Below are 22,212 nucleotides of genomic sequence, written 5' to 3'. Positions count from 1 at the left end.
ATCTGATTTTTTTACGAAGAGCTTAAACGGGCAATGTTTTTGTAAGTGTTTTAAATATAATATCAATACACTACATATAAATGTGTAAATCATTCGACAATATCTGCCTAATACGTTTATTTATAAAGGGAGGTAGAGGGTACATGTTCTTATTCGGACAAGAGCAGTAGATCTCGTAAGATTGTGACGTCATATATCATTAATTTTTTTTAAGCTTCAAAGGAATAAATATAAACAACATAACATTATCGAATTTGTAAATTGTGACGTCACAAAACATCATGCTTCTAAAGATAATATAAAAGAGCATGACATGGTAAACTCACCAGATAAAACATAGCCCGTTTAAGAGTAACTAACATTAATTCTAGCCCTTAATTAAACTTAAAGTAATCGTATAGCTAACTTTCCCTTCGGTGGTCCCACTAACAAACCTACGAGTAAACCTTAAAAGGTTTTAAAACTTTAACTTCAGTCAACATTGGTTACTTACAACAACTTATTAAAATAATGGAAAAATACATTCAATCTTTTTTATAGTACTCCAGAAGATACTTGTTACGTATAAGTTGATTCAATAAAGAATGTACAAAAATGACGCTTTTATGTACATTACTTGTAGTGTACAGAACGAGCGAGAGGTAAACAGACATGATGGCAATTTAAATTACATTTTTATTGAAACAAGTTATACTAAGGACAGAGAAAATATATTTGATTTTATTTCACCTTTCTGTGAATGTGTGGTACAATTTATATAAGCCAAGTTACACGTCAAGTCACACAAAATTGTACCACATTATTTACAATTGTAAATACCTTATGGTACAATCTTACATATTTTATAAACATGCTATATTTTCTATTGTAAATGTTATGAAACCACATTTTTACGCAATAAAAATGGCTAATAACATTTATTGCTTTACCTTTTAAATTTGGAGGGATATTCCATTCTGTATTTTTCAAAATACTTTATAAAAATACCTAGTACGGTAAAATTTAAGTAGATTTTCATATAAGAAACGACGTGACAACATTATAATTTACTAAAATATGTATTGCAATTTATCATAATCACTAAACTATATAGAATGCCAGAAAAAACACTATCTAAAATACTTTATATACAAATATGAAATATGACGTCATAAGGGTCTAAGGCACAATGGAGATTCATATTAGAATTCTATGAACGAGTACACAAAATTATTTGAATAACTAAGAAATATATTACATACAAAATACAGGTTGAGCTTAAAAATATTCACAATTCAATTATATTTTATAGAATAATTCTTATATATAATTATTATTCGATTCAATGAGACTCAATTATAATTGTATGCGCCCCTTTTCCGAAGGCATTTTTTCTTGAACACATTGACATAATATTTGATTTAATTAGACATAATATGTTCTATAATAATAGAAAAGCTGCCGTTTTTGGAAGATCTATTTTGAAACAGTTGCATGAGGCTAGAGATAAAAGAAAATTAAGTTCACAAAATTGAAAGAAAACATGAAAAGGAAGAAAAAAGAAATTCTTTTGAATATCAAAAACTATACGCGATTTACAGCTATTATTTCTATTAATGTAAGATTTTCAAAAATCTAGAATAATTCTAGGATCTAAGTTCATTATTATTATTAATGACTGGACCTAACTAAATAAGATTACACTCCCAATGACACTCCAACGTAAAACTATTTTAAAAAATCCTATTTCTTAGTTTTAAACAATAGTTTTCATTAAGTATACAAAAATGCAATTTGGACGGTAAAATCAAAAAGATTAAAAATACAAGTACTTGCATCAGTTCACAATTACAGATAGGGTAAGTACACATTGCTTCTTCATAACTGAAGTTGTTTTGTAATGAACAATTGTTTTATTATTGTAAAACTTTTACATTTATGAAGATACTGAACGCAATACCATAATTTATTAAGATTTTATTTTAATACTACAAATAATAGAGCATAAAATAGATAGATACCTTAAATAGTTACAATAACGCACTAGAATATTATGTTCCAAGTTTTACACATAAAAAACAAAACTATCAATAAGTGCCATAATGAATGAGATGCTAAAAATAATCATATTTATAATAAACTTAAATATAAATTATGAGAAACTAAGTTAAATTTGATATTCGATTAAAGCTATTCGATATTAAAAACATAATTAATAATTAATGTTTAATATAACAATGTAATTATTAAAATCTATTGGGAGTTTTTTTTTACAATATTTCATCGGTAATCAGTACATACCTATATGTGACCTGTTAGCATTTGGACGCCCACACACTTATGGATCGCTTATCGACAGATATTATCAATCGAAGGTAGAGTATATCAGTCAACATCAATCATCCATGCTTACGTTATTTTCTAAATATATTAAAAAAAATATATGGTCAACCAACTATCGATCGTTCATCGTAGTCTGATTAGGGGATTTCAGGAGTGACGAGCGAGGCAGATTGAGATATGGGAGATACCTTACACCCTGTAGAGTATCCTTCACCATATTATATGGACTTTCTATATAGGAGTTTTTGTAGTGCAGGCAAAGTAAAAAAAAAACGATCACTAGAAATATTCGAGCGGGTCAGTTTAAGGTATGGTAGGTCAATTAAATGATGTAAATAATTAATTTATAATAATCTGACGACTTGAGTGTAGCGTTAGGGAGTAATAGGGTAACAAACTTGCAAAAAACAAATTACCTGGACATTCTCGAGCATGGTCATTATTTTTAAATATAATGGAAATAATCCTAAAAAAGCGGCAACGTGAGGCATTCCCTTTGCCTTGGGTTGGGGTGTGCAACTCTTATGGGTCATCCGGGGTGTGTTCATGGCTATTAGATGGATAAGTGACTTATCTGAGAGGCATTTATTTTGCCAGCGTTTTATTGGGTCAGTTGCGGTGTGTGACTCGTACGTGTAGGTCATTCGGGGTGTGTCCGTGGCAATTAGATGGATAAGTCACTTATCGCATTTATTATGTGAGCATTCCTCTAGCCTGGAATCAGTTGAGGTGTATCTTGTGTGTGGATCATCCGGGGTGTCACCGTCAAGGTGAATGAATGACTGGTAAATCCCAACTAACCCAAAAAACATTGGCTCAGGGTTAATTGGGGTGCGTGATTTTTGCGTGTGGGTCAATCAAATTGTGTCCATCAAGGTGGACTTATTTCAGAAGACGTCATCTTTCCATCTGCCGGGGTATAAGGGGTGGGGGTGGTCAATCGGGGGTGGGGTCCGGGAGCTGCAGGATGTGTTCGTGGCAATCAGTGACATATCTGAGAAGACATCATCTTTCCTTCGTTCACCCGGGGTATGAGGGGTGGGGGTGTATTCAGTCAGCGACATCATCTTTCCTTCTGCCGGGGTATGAGGGGTGGGGGTGGTCAGTCGGGCGTGGGGTCGGGGGGCTGCACGGTGAGTGTGACGGCGGCGCCGGAGCGCTTGATGAGCGCCACCACCTCGGGGTGCGGCAGGTTGCGCACGCCCACGCGGTTGATCGCCACTATCGTGTCGCCCACGTGGAGTAACCCACATCTCGCGGCCGGCGAGTTCGGGATCAACTGACCTGGAAATTCATAGAACCCTTTGATTGAAACTGAAAATATGGTCGTGCGAAATAAAAGATATGGTTAACTTCTGTAATCTTATCTTCTGTATCTTTATTTTAGCTTACTGCTTTAATTACACTTTATTTTAACTATTACATTTTCACAAACAATACTATCGAACCGGCCATCGAAGGAAGAAAAGTCAAACCCGGATCTCACTAATATGACACTTGACAAGTGTTGCCAATATAAATGTATTATACTAACAGAAACCTTTCATTGTTTATAATAATTATTATTATAGCAATGGTAATCCTCGATATCCCTTCGCGAACGGTAGAATGGAGCTTCAAATTACAACAGGTAACTGTTATGGGAAAAATCTATGAAAACTGTCAATTGGCGAAGGGGTGCGCGCGACGCCGTTCGGTAACACGAACCTACGCTACATAATTTATTTCAAACAATTAAAATCCATATGAATATTAGTAGGCACCTTAAGAATTATGTTAGTTAGATTATATATATTGATTATATATTTAGGTATTATTTTAATCATATACATTTTTGTTTAACTTTTCTATTTTAAGGTGGTAGAATCTTCTGTGGTTCTACTCCAGCGGCACCATCGCCACACCTATTCCTATCTAACAACAACAATGTTAAACACTTCTGTGTTCCGGTTAGAAGACTGTAAAATTGGGCATACTCATCCAAGGCATTTCAGTTTACTCCTCAAGGATAGCAGCGCCTTTATGGACAACCTTCGGTAGGAATTTAATATTATGTGAGGTTGATGTCCATAGGCGGCAGTAGCCACTTACCTTCAGGTGACTATGGGTCTACTTCCATCTTCAGATGCCTATAAATGGCAATAGCGACTTACCATCAAATAGAATGCGTACTCGTTTGATATCTGAGTGCTTGGCCAAGAACCAAACCCTGTACTATCTACCAGATCGGTACAATAAAGTCATGGTAAACTTACCAATAGTACTAGTGGCCTTGTTAGTGGAGGAGATGACGACGAAGCCGAAGCCCTCCCCCTCCTTCCGGGTAACGGTGACGTCATACGGCATCGACGACCAGCCCTTCGACGTGTCGTACTGAACACCGTACCTATTACGTACAATTGAAAATTTTAGTACATAGGCAAAAAATACCTTTTTTATATAAGTAGCGGGGATCTAGTGTGTGACCCAAACAAAATGAGTTTCAAGTAGGTAAACAGCAGCGACATCTATCATCGACTTCATGCAATACTCTAATATTATTTCATAACAATGGATCAGTGCCAATACCATAAAAACGAAAAATAGACTATAGACTCACGGGATTTTTGATTTCTTTAAAAGTTACTTATGTATAGCGTTATATATACAATATAAAATATATACACGAATATTATATCCAAAATTTCAAACTAAATAAACATAAGGGTAAAAACGAGGGTGAACACTCACATAGGTACGTGTGCAGAGGGCGGGTAGAGGGGTGCGGGGTGCAGAATGTTGTATGACGCGGGCGCCATGTGCTGCATCGAGGTGTCAGCCCTACAAATATATTTATTTCATAAACATACTGATTTATAATAACATTGATAACATAGGAATTATCATAATCGCGACATATTAGCATATAATCGATGAATTATTAATAGATTTCATAAAGATTTAAGAATAGAGACTTGTCCAATAATTCACCTTTTTATGATATATCTTTATAAAATATGGGAACTTCAATGAGATATATTTTATTTGCCGATCGTTGTGAAAGTTTAAAGACCTTTTGTCCTTTTTTGAATCCCTAACAGCATGTGTACAAAATTTCATGATATTCGCTATGTAGTTAATTTATGAAGGTGTACTAAACAAACCAGGTCACATTTGCATTTACAATATTAGTAAGGATGTAAAAACTTCTTAATAATACTTACGTTAACAGAGATTGGTGTGCGTGCGGCGCGACCATGGTGGGCAGCCCTAGAGACTGGATGTCCGCCCTGTTGTGTCGCACCCCTAAAGTTACCTGGAATATATTTTTTATGAGACACAAAATAAAATCTAGCAAGGGAGAATGGTTCTCGTGTACTACAAGATTTTACAAACATTGATTGGAACTTAATTTTATAATTATAAATAGTTATTTTTTTTATTATTTCTTTTAAAATATTCTTTTCTTTTTAGAATGCATTAAAGCCTTATTAAAAATGTGTGCTACGGTAATTAAGTACTAATTGTCAAGAAAAATAACTTAAAAAACTTGCGTTTGTCGTTATTAAAATCGATGCATCGATGACGTCACTGTTTGTAAGAACGCATATAGGTATGTATGTAAGAGGTTACTCACATGTGAACTATGACGTCACCGTTTTTAAGAACGAATACAGGTATATAATATGTTACTCACATGTCCCCGGGAAGCGGCCTGACACACGTAAGCAACAGCTCGCGCGTGCGTGGCGCCACCTAGCGGGACCCCATCCACTGACGTCAGCAGGTCGCCTTGCCGCAGCAGACCGTCTGCGGGTCCACCTGCATCAAATATATATGTTTAAGATAAGACGCGACTCAACAGACTCAATTTCGTGAGGTCATAACGTAATTTATCTACACTTTTATTTATATTTCAGAACTGTCCTTGTAATTAAATAATTTCTCAAAAAAAAAAAGAAAAATATGTAACGTCATACTAGGGACACGAAATGTTGTTTACACTGTGACTAGGATAATGACAAAGGGGAGGGGTGCAAAATACCAAGAAATTCGTGCGACGCAATTTATGAATGGCCCTATAGATTAGTAAAGATACTTCGCCGCCTTGAAATTGAATGAAGCCACAAACGGCTTATTAGCAAGTTCATTTTTTGAATTCTTGACATATAAAAACATTTTTAGAGAAAATTTATGAACAAATAACTAATACTGCGTAACTTACATAATAAATAAATAATTATTTCAAATATTTTAGGGACATTTTAGCACGGAGACGTGGCAAAACTTTTTTACGCAACCATTTCAATTCTCAAAACTGGGTACATTTTCTTATTAGGAGGGAGTAATCTTTACTAATCTATAATGGCGCCTATTTGTGTAGGGGTAAGGGCTTCATACCTGGCACGATGTACCCAACGGCGACGCGGCTGCCGTCCTCGGTGCCGCCGACGATGCGGAAGCCGAAGCCGGCCGCCCCGCGCGCCAGCCGCACCAACACGTCCGCCTCGGGGTCCGTCGTGCCGCCCGCCTCCACCTACACGCACACACACCACCATCACACTCACATCGCACTGTTACACGAACACAGGGGCGGCGCTAGCTCGTGTAGCGCCCAAAAACCTTTTATAGTATAAGAGTAGCAGACGAGCATGCAGTCCACCTGATTGTAAGTGGCTCCTGCCGCCCATGGACATCTGTAATCAACCCCAGATAGGATTAGATATCCCCCTGCATCTACACATTACAATTTTGAAGGTCTTTCACTTTGATCACCTGGTTGATCATTTTCCACTCATTAGTGCACTTTGATCACCCGACACACAATGTCCTAGATCCGCGTTTCCCAACCTGTGGTCCGCGGACCCCTGGGGGTCCACGAGTATATGTATTGGGGTCCGCGGTGACATCTCTGGACCATACATAAATCGCTCATTAAATGCAAAAGGGCCGCAAAACAAAAAATCAGCAAACCAGTTTTATGAGAAAAATGTGATCTAAGCACATGGTATTTTAAAAAATTAAAAAGAGATGCATTCAATGATGTAGAACACTATTATTAATCTATAAAAAAAAAAGAAAAAATACATAAATTGGGTTTTTCAAATATTGTTTTAGCTCTCCTGTAAAAACATGATATTTGGGATTGCGTTTTTTTCGCTGTTTATTTTATTAAGGGGGTCCGTGAAAACTGTGCGTGTTGTCCTAAGGGTCCATGGACTGAAAAAGGTTGGGAAACGCTGTCCTAGATCATATGCGACTTCAAAAAAAATATTTTTGTATCCTTTTTTATGTAGGCGTCTAGGCGTTAAGTACGAATTACATATTATGAAAACTTTGACCTATTACCCCTTAATTCTGATAATGCATGGGTACGATCTGCCTAAACCGAAAATAGCCAAATAGCTATGTGCTACTGATAATATTGTAATATTAAAATTCATCCAGCCATTTGGGCTGTAGGGTTTACAAAAAAATTAACATACATAGATACATAAGCTGGAAATACATACCTTTCGCAGCCGGATAAAAATAAAGATCGTATCTTACCTGCGGATAAGAAGCCACATACGAGGTGGGCGGTACATCCGTGTCGTAGCGCGCAGGCGAGTGCACTCCTTCCCGCAACCTGCATACATTATACATACAAATGACATCATACATACACATATATAGGTACTTTTTTAGGGTGAAAAAGGAAGGCTTATTAAGCCTAAGCTGTCTGTCACAGACACCATTGAACCACAGTAGATACATTTGAAATTTTTACAGAGTATGCATAATGGTGGCTACTAAAATAAAAAATCTTCAAAATAAATGTGGGTCGCCATACAACAAACTGCTACTTTTCGGTGTTTTTCATTGTCTATAGACAGTTTAAATTTCCACAATACATTTACTTCCATGGCTTCTATGATAACAAAACTAAAAATAAAAAAATAAAAAAAAATTGGTGGTACAGAATTCTTTATGTGCAAGTTCGACTGGTTTTGTAATAATTTCACATATGCGTATACACACACATTGTATTTTTTAAATTCCATATAGAAGTAAAACTTTATATGTATGTAAATAAGTACATATTATTTTAAAATAATATACCTAAGTGGCGAGCCCTTTAGCCTGCTATTCGACGAATTATTCGACGGCGATTGGCTCTGAAGGCGTGTGGACGGCGAATTCGTGAGCAGTCTTTCTGTCGCACTGTTATTTGATGGAGAATGACTTCTTAGTCGACCTGAAACAATTTAAAAGATACTTACGTCATCTTTTTCTTGTCTGTTTTTGGTATCTCACTCCCTCTCTTTCTCTGACATATGTTCCTGTTTTAATCTATAATAGTGACCTAGAATTATTTTAAATAAACTATTTTTTTTATATTATTATAGTGACCTAACCGACCATGTAAATATTAAGATTGATGCCATTTTACAATTTTTTACGTTAAATTTACATATTTACCAATTATCATTTTAACATGTTCAGAAAAACGGCCAGATTATGACAGTCATTAAATATTAGAAACATAGGCCAAAATAATGATGTTCTCCAAGAAATATTTAAAACACACAAGCCAATCTCATTTCAAAAAACATAAAAAATTGACTTACCTGTAGAGTTAGAAGGGGAGTGTGGCCTTATCCTACTGGTAGATGGAGATTGTCTGGACAGGCCGCTAATGGCTGCCGTGGTCGGCGAATGAAGCATGCCATCTTCAGGGAAACCTAGACAAAATTGGAAGAAACATAGATTCAAATTTAGGAATGGTCATTTTAACTTTGGAATCCATTTGGAATCATTAGGTCAATATATTTGTGTATCTGTACATGCTTGTTATCGAAACAATTAAAAAAAAGGCAGACCTAATTTGATAATGTTTCCACTGTATTCTGGATAATGAGATCTATGGCCTCACACCTCTATGACGAAAAATAATAAGAATGTGCCTAGACCACACGACTGAAGTAAAACCGTTATGGGAGAAACAGTTTCTCTTGCCTTTACTGTAATATAAGAAACGTAACTCTTTCTCTTTCTATCTTCACTAACTTATATCTCCCTCACAACTTCCGTCCACCTCGCCTGATCACACTTGTAGTACAGCTTCGACACACATTCACCAGTCTACTCCTCGTGTCAAGCATGCATACAGAAGTTCTACTTCAAAAATCTTGTAGGTACGACCACACGCACATTCGCACGCATATATGCACGAATACAAGCACGTAACCACATAAATGTTCAATATCTTACCTCCATTATCACTACTGTCCGCCACACTGGCATTCCCGCGCCAGTACGCCGCATTCATATCCACATGGACAGTCGGAGTGGGAACCTCCCCCCAATTATTGTTCCACCTCTCGTTATCCCCGTTCCACCCGCCCCCATTGCTCGGACCCTCTAGCCCCGCCCCGAGATCCCACTTCTGGGCACTCTCGTCCCACTTCTGCGCACCATCATCCCACTTTTGTGTAGTATCGTCCCACTTCTGCGCATTCTCCGCCCAGTTACGTATATTGTTGGAGTTGTCGATCCAAGTTTCTCTTTCCTGCCATTGGTCGTCGTCTGGGGGTTCTGTCCAGGGGGTGACGACGGGGAGGGTGAGCCGCGCCCCCGGGGTGCTGCTACGACGTCGTCGGTCCATCAGGCTTTCCCGAGTTTCCCGGGTTTTGTGCTCCGGGACTGCGTATGTCGCTTCTACTATGGACACAGGAACATTTATTTATGTTAGGGATAACAAGATGAATATAAATTTCTAGATTTATTTTTATGTATGTGGCATAAAATTGAATTTACTTTTATTTTGTGCATTTTTACGTTACTAATCAAATGTATTAATAAAATTTATTGAACATATCCTTTTATTTTAAATTAAATAGATCATTAATTACTTGATATTAACCAACATGATTTTATGTGTGATTTTATAAACCTTAATATTTCGTATAACTTGATTCAAATCAAGATTGTGATCAAAAATAGCACCTTCCGTACACGTTATAGCTCACAAAACATAAAGAATAAGCAAGAATACAAATACAGCCATTTTCTATTACAACCTTCATTGTAGCAAGTTATACCAGTTTCTTCATGTACAACATACCAGAGTTCATGCCGTTCTGCAAATCTCTCAAGTTGTCTTGCGTGTGCAAGGCAGGGGACCGCAACTGTTCTGCCGTAGGTGTTTTGCTTCTCCCTAACTGACTATTTGCTGCTGTAAAATAATTAGTTAGTAGGTATAATTCTATATAATTACGTGATATCTTTCAGATAAACTAGCTGGATAATTTAATAGCGGATTTATGTAAATAGTATTTTTCCAAGTTTGTTTAAATAATTTAGTTTATGTTACACATCTATAAGCATTTACTTCCCTTGCTATGAAAATAGAGCGTCATGTTTTCTGCCTGGTTAGAGCTACTTTGTAACTAGAGAAGTATTGTAGATTTAATTTTCTTGCACATAAAGAGATGTACCCATTTCCCTTCCATAGTTAGAAACATTTGAGAGACGAGTAGGATGATATATCTTTCTTGCCGAAGCGAACCCCTCCAGAGTATTTACCCCTCTGGTTGTAAAAATATTGAGAACCAAATCGCTTTTAAACTTACAATTAGTAGGTTGAACGCGCGTGGCCGATCGGCTCCTGGGCGCTCTCGCAATAGCGTTGTTCCGTCTCCACACTCGTAACGTTGTTTCGTGCATCGCTGGACAGTCTTTTAGTACCTGAGTGGGTACAACAATATTAACTAACATTTTCTTATCAACACATAAATAAATGGAGCATATATGTTATGAGATCACGAGCGAAATTAAATTGATACAAAATGGAAAAAGTACTGCAATGCCTGTCAATTGACATTTGAGTGAGCAACACACCAAATGTGGACAACGTAGTGTATGACAATATTATACAATAAATTGGACTTTAAAAGTGAATAAATATTGATAATAAAAAAAAATCGGTTGTCTGTAAAGTGGGTTTACTGACGATAGTTGAACGTGACAACGTCATAAGAAAATACTGATGGAATGGTTGCATTTTTCAAAAGAAAATTGTCATTTTATTTGTTTGATAGATATTTTGTATGGATATAGAGAAGGAGGTAAATACGCGGATGGTGCCTCTTTGTCGCTCGTTCCGCGCTCTCTCTTGCACTTCAAGCCTTAAATGGAACGCCTCAGAGCGAGGTAACGCCGCATGAGTCATGTTCTTTGGTGCGTGCAGCCGGCTCCATCGAATTATAAGACGTTGTCACGTCAAAACTAAGATTGTATTAAATGAATTTCCATTTTTGATTCAAACAAGACTACAACGTCGTTACAGCGAAGTTGTAGATTGGTTTGATTCCTAACGGGAACAGTATGTAGTCAAGGGTTTGGTTCAATCACGTGTATTTAATGAAATTTTGTGGTAACACATAAAACTTGTTATTTAAGACCAAGCAGCCCATCTTACTTGTACGACATGCTGGTGTGGAGCATGTCTGACGTCAGTTTCCCCGATCTGCAGCAGCAGGTCACCTTCGCGTAGTCCAGCACATCTGCTCCTATCCAATACCTGAGAATAACATTCAAGTGTAGTAGATAGAGCTTTGGTAACACTTTGACGAACTTTGAGTACATTTAGCTGTGATGCCTTGAAGATTGGATGGTAGAATTCTTTGTGGTTCCACTTTGGAGGACATACACAAAGATGAATACATAAACACGGAGACTTAGAACAGACATAAATTAATCATTCAGATATCTGTCTAACCAAGGATCGAACCCGGAACCCTTTGCGTGTCAGACGCGTAGCGACCGCTCCGCCATGCGGGTCGTCGGTTTGTCATTCATAATTGTTTCCCAAAATTTGATGCGTATAAGCCTTCCGATAGTGCAATAAATAATAAAGGGTGCACTTTTTCAAAATGAACTCGTTCGATTCCTGGCTAGGAAAAAATATTTAAAAAAATAATAATGATATAGTTTTATCAAAATCAACCTCGTAACTCCTTCCAGCATTTTTCATTAATACTTATAGTTTCGGATTTGGCCCCGAAGGATCATTTGAAAAATTCACCCTGTAGTTTTTAGCACCAGCGTACTTACATATTATGGTACATACCTTCTTAACCTTCTGTCCGTGCACACTATCAGCGATAGTGAAGCCGAAGCCGACAGCGCCTCGGCGCAGCGTCAGCGCCAGCTCGCGGCCCGCCCCGCCCCCGGCCCCGCCCATCGCACCAGCCCCGCCCCCGGCCACGCCCCCACCCTCGCCCCCGCCGAGCAAGCCCACCCGGCTGCGCTGCTGGTGCTCTATGAACGATGTTTGTAATAGCATTAATAGGTTTGTTTATTGAAGAAAAACTACTTTTCAAAGGTGTTAGAAAGAACCCTTTATGGTTCGTCATCGGCGGCACCACCGCCACACTTGTCTTTGTCTAATAATAGCAGTGTTAAGCGCTGCTGTTCTGGTTTGAGCGGTGTGTTAAGGAGATGTACTTTTCCGAGGCATACCAGCTTAATCCTCAGGGGTAGCGGCGTATCTGTGGATGACCTCAGATAGGAATCTAAACCTATCTGGGGTTGATTACAGATGTCCATATGCGGCAGTAGCCACTTACCATCAGGTGGACTGCATCCTCGTCTGCTACTCCTATATAATAAAATAAGTTTACATACCGGTGGCCAATGTCAGCAAATGGTCCGCAGAGGGACACCTGGGTGGTACAGGGTTGGTTTCGGTGGTAGCCAGCTCATCCAGGTCGAAAGACCGGGACATGAGGCGACGTTGTCCCGGGCTGTGGGCCACTGGTGAGTTGTCCGGTTCATCACGACCCTGGCTTGGGTCCACGTGGTTTGGGGAGTCCAAATTGAATCTGGTATATTTACACATTATTTATATACTTAACGAAAAAATCATAAACAAGAGAACTGCCAGAGATAAACTATAAAAAAGAAATTGATGTAAACAAAATACATAACCACTATACAAGACAAAGCGATTAGATAAGACTCCTATTGCAATACAACTTCAAAGTACCCAAATTAAAGTAAAATTATTAGGTGTTTGAAATAATTTGTGTCTATTGAGTAACAGTCACATAATGAAGAGAAATTATACCTATCAGAAGTCTAGTCCTTTATTATAATTGAATAGTGAAGAGAAATTATACCTATCAGAAGTCTAGTCCTTTATTATAATTGAATACTTGAACACAGAATTAGGCTTCAAACATTGTGTCACATTTCTCTATGAAAATTTACCTGAAATTAGGTAAACTTTAATGTGTACGATGCTAAAATAAAACAGGCAATATCAATTTACACATAAAATAAATAAAATTGATTTTGTGGGTCAATGTAGAGTAATACTTATTTAAAAAAAAATAGCCAAATGTTTCCCTCACCTGGTCCTCAGCGCCCTGGTGAGTTGCTGCATAGCCACGGCATCAGATGTAGCGGGCGTGGTGGAGTCCACCGCGAGGGTACTCAACACACGTGTGTTCGGGTCCTCGGAGTCGAACGAGAGGGGGTAACCTGGATTTTAAATATTAATTTAGGAGTTACGAGGATTCATTGTAATTTCTAAAAAAAATATATTTGAAATGTCTTATAAAATCATCAATAAATGGAATTTAAGTTTTATCTGTAATATTAACCCCACTAAACACACTAATGTCAAATTGTTACAAAATGTCGGCCTCAAATAAGTTTGAAATAAGGGTTAGGTCCAAATTAGGTCAGAATTTTTTTTTCTTAAATAATATAACCAACCATTCTCATCTCTAGATTGTTTAACTTATTTAATTTTAAAGTTCACGGAACTTATATGTTTTGGACGACCTGCGTAGAGAAGCGATCACCATACCGGCCTGACGGCGTACAAGGTTCCGGGTACGATCACCGGGATCGTACCCGAGACAGATATTTAAATAATGAATTTGGTAGATTCACTATTATCTAATTGAACAGTTTGTTAAATCCTAATTTATTACAAAGCTGAAACGTCATTACCCGCTAATACCATAGATAATCACCCACCTCTAACCAGATGCAGCGTGACCTCGGTGCCAGGCGTGATGGACTGGAAGATCTGCGCCACCTGCGCGTGCGACAGCCCGCGAACCCCGCGGCTGCCCACACCCACCACCACGTCACCAGGTCTTAGGGCACCTGGGGGAAATACATTATTTTGTTACAGTTCATCATCATATATTGTCACACTGCTGGGCATGGGTCTCCTCTTAAAATATGAAGCATTGTTCCAATTATCAGTTCGAAACCCTTAAGTTCCATTATTGCAGTAGCGGACTAAGGGCCCGGAGGACTAAGGAGGCCCAGGGCGGGAATTTGAATAGAGACTCCCAGTATCAAAATTTGATTTGATTTTACTAAATACAAATTTGTCATCGACTTATTAGCCAAGAAATAGACATTTCAGTGATGATTTTTTTTTCCGCTCTATATACATTTCCCAGATAGTTGGTTCTGACGACCATTATTTTGATTTTTGTGTTGGGACCCCTAGGACCGGAGGCCCGGGGCGAACCGCCCCATCCACCCCCCACCCTCTTATTCCGCTAGAGCATACTTGCAGACTTTCTGCTTGGTACGCCTCGCATAGGTCCTTTTCACTTAAGAGATGTTTGAAACATGCTATACTAAACTGCTTTAAGTCATATAAATGGAGTAATATCAAGGTTAATGGTTAAAGCATGTGGACTTTTACAAAATTTAATCTGCTATCTGAATATAACAATTGAGACTGACTATTTAACATGCTCTCTGAAGCATGGAAACATGCAAGTTTTCTTTTATTTTTTTTATAATATAAGAGTAGCAGACGAGCATGCAGTCCACCTGATGGTAAATGGCTTCTGCCGCCCATGGACATCTACATCGTAATCAACCCCAGATAGGATAAGATATTCCTACCTGAGATCGGCCACAGATGCGCCGCTACCCTTGAGGACTAAGCTGGAACGCCTCGGAAAATTCTGTCTCTCTTACCACACCTTTCAAACCGGAACACAGCAGCGCCTAACACTGGTGTTATTAGGTAGAAATAGGTATAACGATTAAACGTCATCCATCCAACTCTGTGATGCACATAAGAGAAATCTAGTGGAGTTTGCCCAGAGTTAATAAAGATAATTAACCTAAGGATTATAGATAGCTATTTAAAACATTATTGCATACCGTCTATCCAGGCAGGACTGTGCGGAACAATGCTTCGTATCTGGAGATAGCCTTCAGTTTCAGGTATACCTTCAGCGCCGATCAAAGTGAATCCTAGGCCCTGGAAAACATAATATAAACATTTTATTGAAGAAAATTCTAAAAAGAAATAGAGTAGCAAGTAGCAACAAATATTACCTACAAATAAATATGTGTCTATTTGTAACATACAAATAATAACTTTTTACAAAATGCAAAGTAAAAAAAATATATATTAAAATGTTTTGTCTGCCTGTCTGTCTGTGTGTATTGGTTAATCTCTGAAACGTCTAAACTGTTTCTAAACGCAGGTAAACCCGCGGGACACATCTAGTAGGTAATAAAATACAATTGGTAGAACTAACCTGAGTTCCTTTAGTGAGGTTGAGGGTGAACCTCTCGCCACGCAGCTCTCCCGTGGGCGGAGGACCATTGGGCTGGTTATTGTTACTGTTCTCTGCAGCCATTTTCTCAGCTGCAATAAAAATATATGTATTACTTTTTCTATATTACATACATTATAATACTTATATATACATACATATACTTGTAATATGAAAATTAAATTTGATTATTTACACAATTCTTTATCAATTTTCATTCATGAAGTTGTTGGAGCATGGTTTGAGCCAAGTCAAAAGTGTTTTAGATCTCTGCACAATAGTGAACCATAAAAATGATTGCAATTTTTTATCATGTTTTTGTTTTTAATTATTCAAGCTATTCTGTGATGCACGTCAACAGGTCTTTGTAGTTGATTATTTATAATATGATTTTTTTACACTCATATCTTAATATTTTGAAATGAATTAACATTAATTAATTATATATTTAACATTTTGAAAATAGATCATACCACCCAAAATTTTATAAGGTTTACTAGCTGACCTGGCAAATGTTGTGTTGTCATACAAATAAAAAAATGTTAAAGGTGAACAACCCTTATCACTTAGGGGTAAGAAAGATAGATAGTAGCCGATTCTCAGACTTACTGAATATGCATATAAAATTTGGTGAAAATCGGTAAAACTGTTTCGGAGGAGTACGGTAACTAACATTGTGACACGAGAATTTGATATATAAGATTTTGAAAATCGCTAATAATAAACCCAGGTCATTTAAAAAAAATCGTAATCTAGGTAACAGATTACTTCAATGTCATAACTATGTAATTATATTATGTACTGTTCACAGTAAACCACAAGGGCAGTCTAAACCTTATGATAAACCGGAAGGTACTTAGCTGGAACTGTCATATACAATAAGATTAGTAGTTTGAAACCCACAATGCCATACGGAAGTTATATGTAGCCAATGCCTACGGATTACAATGAAGCAAGCATAAATAGATTAGTCATGATGCCTTCAGAGTACCATTTAATGGTTACATAATGAGTGGTTTTACTTTTTTTTTATAATATAATGTAAGTACAGACGTGCATGCAGTCCACCTGATGGTAAGTGGCTACTGCCGCCCATGAACATCTGTAATCAACTTCAGGTAGGATTAGATATACCTACCTGAAGTCGGCCACAGATGCGCTGCTACCCCTGAGGACTAAGCTGGAACGCCTCGGAAAAGTATACCTTACCACACCTTTCAAAATGGAACATAGCAACGCGTAACACTGCTGTTATTAGGCAGAAATAGGTGTGGCGGACATGCCGTCGGAGTCGAACCACAAAGGGTTCTACCACCTTCAAAGATTTCCTACTTTTGGAGATGTTGAATTAATTTGTCATGTATGATATACTAAGAAAGTAAAGATTATATTTATTGCTAATTCTTTATTGTTTACACTTTTTTTATGTTGGATTGTGAGTGGGAGTGTTTAGGTTTGTCAGGTCCCATACAAATATGTTAAATGGCTTTTAAATCTCATTATAAAGCTAAATATGTTTTATATTATTAAAGAAGTTTAATAATGGCTTTAGTAGAAGTAGTGGTTTAAATTCTACAGGCATATTGCATCATCTAAGTATATTAACATACCTCTAAGCCTTCTTGCTTGCAACACTGGATTTTCATACTGTGTTCGTCGGTTGATGTGGTCCACATAATACGATCCGTATCTCTCATCGGTGACGCGTTCCCAACCGTATGGCAGTTCATCTTCTCCGCACTCACCCAGCGAGTGCTTCCGGACCCTGGCTAGTCTGGGGTCCAGCCAGTGGGAAGTACCCGTGTTGTAACTAGAAGAGAAAATGATAGGCATAAGTCATGGGTGCTATACACACATACAAAGATAAGTATACTCTGCGCCATACTTCTAGTACGCGCTGAAGTTGTTGCGCGCAGGTTTATTTAGCATATAACGTAAGAGCACGCTACCGCAGCTTTGTACCCATACCCATGAGCGAGAGCGGCCAGCGGACAGGTGCCGGCAATAATTACAATTTCCTATTGCGATGCGCCTCGTTTCTATATTCGGAGCGGACTAGCAGTTTGGCGCGGACTATACACAAATACGTGTAAACATCTATATTTGTCGTTATTGTAAATTTCTTAATTAGATGTCTGGTAGGTAGTCAAACCCAGGGCATTGCATGTCAGATCAGTATGGTAACTGTTGCATTATACATGTTTTTGTTACAAATCCCAAAAGCCAAAAGTGAATCAGCTGAATGCATATTACTACATGCCAAAAAAAAATTAAAAAGCTACATTTAATTTCTAAGTGTTGAGTATTTTTATTTGATGTAAATTAAAAAAAGAAATCCTATATCAATATTCTATTACAAAATTATGATTTCACACAAAAAAGAACAACAAAACAATGAAAAGTTACAGACTTTAATCATGCCAACAAATCATAATGCATTTTTGTATTTATTTCATGCTATATGCAAAGGTTTCACCTTGAAACAATAAAATGCAAATATATAGTGAACATAGGTAATTAAATGTTTGCATGACGTGTATCTGAGTGTTTTATTATGCAAAGTCATCCGACACAAACTTTAATTTATTAGCATTAGAAAATGGTATTTAAATTTCAAATGCATCCATGTAAATTGTAAACCAATACTCGGAGAATATTTATTATTTATTAGCATTTCTCCATGCTTTCGTTTGGAAATTTGAGATTTTTATCTATCCCTTGAGAACAGTGCTTTTATTCGGGATAAACATAGATAAGTATAGATATCTCACCGCCTTGTAATTGAAGGAAGCCATTAAATGACTTAAACAGCTGACAATTCCGCCGTTTAATGGCTGTCATGGTGTAATTTACGCGGAATAATGCCGACATGCGCAGTTAAGACACGAAATCGAAGAAAAAGTGTGAAGAAATACCGTTTCATTCGTAAATGATCTAAAAACTATATTTTTTTTAATATTTATCAAACACGAAAACAGATGACAGTGACAATTGTCAAAAAGTTACACTTTTTAAGAGCGAGTAATCTTTACTAATCTATGGGGATAACATGTACCCTATGTCCTTTTCTGAACCCTTGAAAATGTGTGTTTAAATAATTTCATGAAAATTGGTTATGAAGTAAAGGTGCGAAAGTGTAAACAAAGAAACAAACTCACACTTGCATTTATAATATTAGTTAGAATTTTTACTATAAAAAGATATATAGGAGTCAGGCTTGTGTGCTATTATAACATTAACTTTTTAGAGTATTCAGTAAAGTACAAATATAACACATTCTAAGTTTTTAAAGTTCTGACAGGATTTTAAAATATTCGAACTATATGGGTTGATGGAATATATCCATCTTTGGCAGAGATCTATCACAATAATGTACTAATAATTTTCTTAGTTCTCATAAAGAAAAAACTATTGTTTATATTATCCTATACCATCTCGATTTTTTTTATCCACCATGCATGCTGCAATACTTAAAATTGCCTTTGCCTTAAAATTGATGATACATAAATGTACCCAAAAAATCAGTCACAAACAAATAAAAGATCTAAAATTACCGTTTATTTCTTCTATCATAACATAAGAACAACATCATGATCAATACTTATAAATATTGTAATATATTGCTCAGAAATCCGAACACAAATGAAGCAAAATGTTTAATATAAATCACACACAAGGTTAATCAACATTAATTATATTAATGTCCCAACACTACTTGATTTAAATAAAAAAAAAAAGAAATAATTTATTCTTGACTAAATCACCACATCACTTGTTTCTCACTAAAGTTCTACAGAAAAACTGAGCTAATTTTTCCCAGACAATGTGTCTATTTTGGGGTTAAAATCAAAATATTTATCCCAGATATGTTATGATAACGTTAGTCTGGTCTTCTGTGTAGCGTCAGTGTGTTTACAATAGACTACTTTCTACTCATTCAATTTATAACCAAGGCATTTTCTATACCTTCTTAGTTAGTATGCTAATATGAACAGTGTAGTGATGTCACAGGCTCGTATAGTAAGAGGAGCATTGGTTGGTATATTATTTATTTACATGCCAATAGCAACACATACAATACATTATATAGTACTTAGTAGTACACTATAGTATTATTCATAATAATAAGGCTCGTATGAGTGCCAATTATAGGCATGAACAACTTTTATTTATTAGATTATATTTTTTAATTTGTATGGAACAAATCAAATCATACGCTATTATAATGCTGACTGAGCATGGTAATACTGAAACAACCGCAACTGTTGCCCACGAGTTTCGATCATGCCATTTGACTATGATGGTTGATAGCTTCATTCTAACTTAATATTACTCTACACCTATCCTATCCTATATTAGGACGCCTGAGTTTCATACTACAACACTATGTTTTTTTTTATTGTTTATTCAAACTATTATTTCTGAATTGCATCATTGTAACAGTATGAAGTATTTTGCAAGATAATGAAGGCATTATAGTTTGATCTCCGAGGTACATGCTCCACACTTATTTAATGCTGGCTCCTAATCGGTAATGCTGTAATTGGCTTCAGGTAAAACCTGTTCTAGATGTAGTTGCTTATAGATATCCATGGATAAAGACTAATCATAAGGAGTATAATCTTATAAAACTCATATTGATACCTTAATTTGCAAATCAGCCAACTCCACTTTTCAAAATGTTTTTTTTTTTAATTTATTTTGTTAGTAAATGGCATTGAACGAAATCAAAATAAATAAAAAAAAAATGACAAAAAGTGGAGTTGGCTGATCTGCGAATTAAGGTATCGATATGTATAACTTTATTGATTCTACGGTAATTGTAGAGCACAAGTATGTAGATCTGAAATTAATTGCAGCAGTCAAACAAACAGATACATAGACATTAAATTGTGCCCTTTAGTCTTATGATGTCAAAACCGAGCTGTGTTACTTTTCTATAAGCCTAAATGAGGCTAAAATGTAGACAAGCCAGTATAGATACTTAATAACAATGTGATTAATGTTGTGATATGCCTGTAAAACCTGTGTCCCACAATAATCTGATTTGATATATTGTTGTTTGATACAGAGTGGAAGTGTTCTCACACTCACACAAATATGTATAAACTTTACAATCATTTGATCTTTACAATGCTCTTTTATCATGTTAGTATATTTAAGTACTCACTCGATGAAATATCTCTCTCCTGTTGGTGTGAAGGCTTTCTCCCACATAGGAGGCAATGGTCCCAGGTTGTAATCATCCTCATCTTCCCTCTTCAGTCCAGCATCGCCCACCCTCACTCCCACAACTGATCCACCAACAGTCCCCGCTGTGCCTGAACTGTGTGTAGAAATACCAGCTGAGGACAGTCTATCAGAGTCCACAGAACTTTGAGCCATTGCGGAAGCACCCTAATACACTCGTCACAAACACATTATTAAAAAGAAACCAGCACTCCCGCCAGGCTACAGTCTCACAATTTGGATTTGGAACACTATCCCCATTCACCCACTAGCATTCCGCGCACTTTACTCATCGGATTTTGAGGCATTCCACAAAAACAAAACAATAGCGGCACGCGGGCATGCCAGTGACCACTTATGAGTCATTTTGGGATTAGATGACTCCTCGGTAACTTGTTGAATCTTGTATTTTTTCGACGAACGCAGCAAACGGTTCCACGTAGCTACACTGGCTGAATTTTTTCAAACTTTTTCATTGAGCCGTGTCATAATTGCGATGCAGTGCTCGATACGAGGCATGTTGCGGTAATCAAGTCTCGAGTCTACACTGCAGGTGCATCATATCATAACACTCGTAACGAACGGTAACGTCGAAAACAACACGCTACCCATTCGGAGTACTGTAACGGTAAATCAGATAACATGCACTGTAACTCAATGCCCGACCATGCTAATTAGATAATAAGTTCACTTTCTCACATAAACAGGTAAATTCTTAACTTTTTGAAAGTAGGTGCAACAAGACAAGTGAAATGAAGTAAAGGAATGAGTGAGTAGGATAGGACATCCTAGCTTCGGTATTTCCAGCTAAAAAAATTAAATCACCTAAAACACGTAACTGATTTATTTAATTAATTGTTGATGAGAAGGTGTGTTAAAATCAATATGAGCATTATTTAAGCACATCCCATTGTTTTCATGTTCTTTTTCGCTTTTAAAAAAGCGGTAATTGCTTAATTACTTCGAAAAACTAATTTGATTCCGGAACACCAGGTTGACAAGATATGATTAATTAATTAAAATACTTATAAAACTGGCCTATCACTGTTTGTTATATTAAATCTAGATGTTTTTGTTTCTGATTTGTACA

The 22,212-nt window shown here is 36.8% G+C and overlaps 1 protein-coding gene across 1 annotated transcript; it reads right to left on the bottom strand.

Annotated features, from left to right (window-relative positions):
• Nucleotides 1-3,422: 3,422 nt before the first annotated feature.
• Magi (membrane associated guanylate kinase, WW and PDZ domain containing protein magi) lies at nucleotides 3,423-21,918 on the bottom strand. The gene is made up of 21 exons (XM_073089781.1): nucleotides 21,064-21,918; nucleotides 17,504-17,703; nucleotides 15,876-15,985; nucleotides 15,493-15,592; nucleotides 14,335-14,466; nucleotides 13,701-13,830; nucleotides 12,973-13,169; nucleotides 12,416-12,606; nucleotides 11,765-11,866; nucleotides 10,917-11,031; nucleotides 10,409-10,519; nucleotides 9,556-10,005; nucleotides 8,913-9,026; nucleotides 8,404-8,539; nucleotides 7,852-7,930; nucleotides 6,703-6,838; nucleotides 5,999-6,123; nucleotides 5,526-5,617; nucleotides 5,053-5,142; nucleotides 4,578-4,708; nucleotides 3,423-3,606 (listed from the first exon to the last, which is right to left on the bottom strand). Exons 1-21 carry the CDS (start codon nucleotides 21,276-21,278, stop codon nucleotides 3,425-3,427), a joined length of 3,138 nt encoding a protein of 1,045 aa, XP_072945882.1. The 5' UTR covers nucleotides 21,279-21,918; the 3' UTR covers nucleotides 3,423-3,424.
• Nucleotides 21,919-22,212: the final 294 nt, after the last annotated feature.

Source organism: Epargyreus clarus, unplaced genomic scaffold, assembly GCF_041222505.1.
Source record: "Epargyreus clarus isolate Ecla_fem2 unplaced genomic scaffold, WU_Ecla_fem_2.2 ptg000031l, whole genome shotgun sequence".
NCBI lineage: Eukaryota > Metazoa > Arthropoda > Insecta > Lepidoptera > Hesperiidae > Epargyreus > Epargyreus clarus.
The sequence above is the reverse complement of the archived record's forward strand: the minus strand, read 5'-3'. Positions and strand labels throughout refer to the sequence as shown.

Coding starts and splice junctions, on each gene's coding strand:
- Magi (XM_073089781.1), bottom strand. CDS start 21,278: ATGGCTCAAAGTTCTGTGGACTCTGATAGACTGTCCTCAGCTGGTATT. Junction 17,704..21,063: donor GGAGAGAGATATTTCATCGA/GTGAGTACTTAA, acceptor TTTCTCTTCTAG/TTACAACACGGGTACTTCCC. Junction 13,170..13,700: donor ACCAGGGCGCTGAGGACCAG/GTGAGGGAAACA, acceptor TAAATATACCAG/ATTCAATTTGGACTCCCCAA.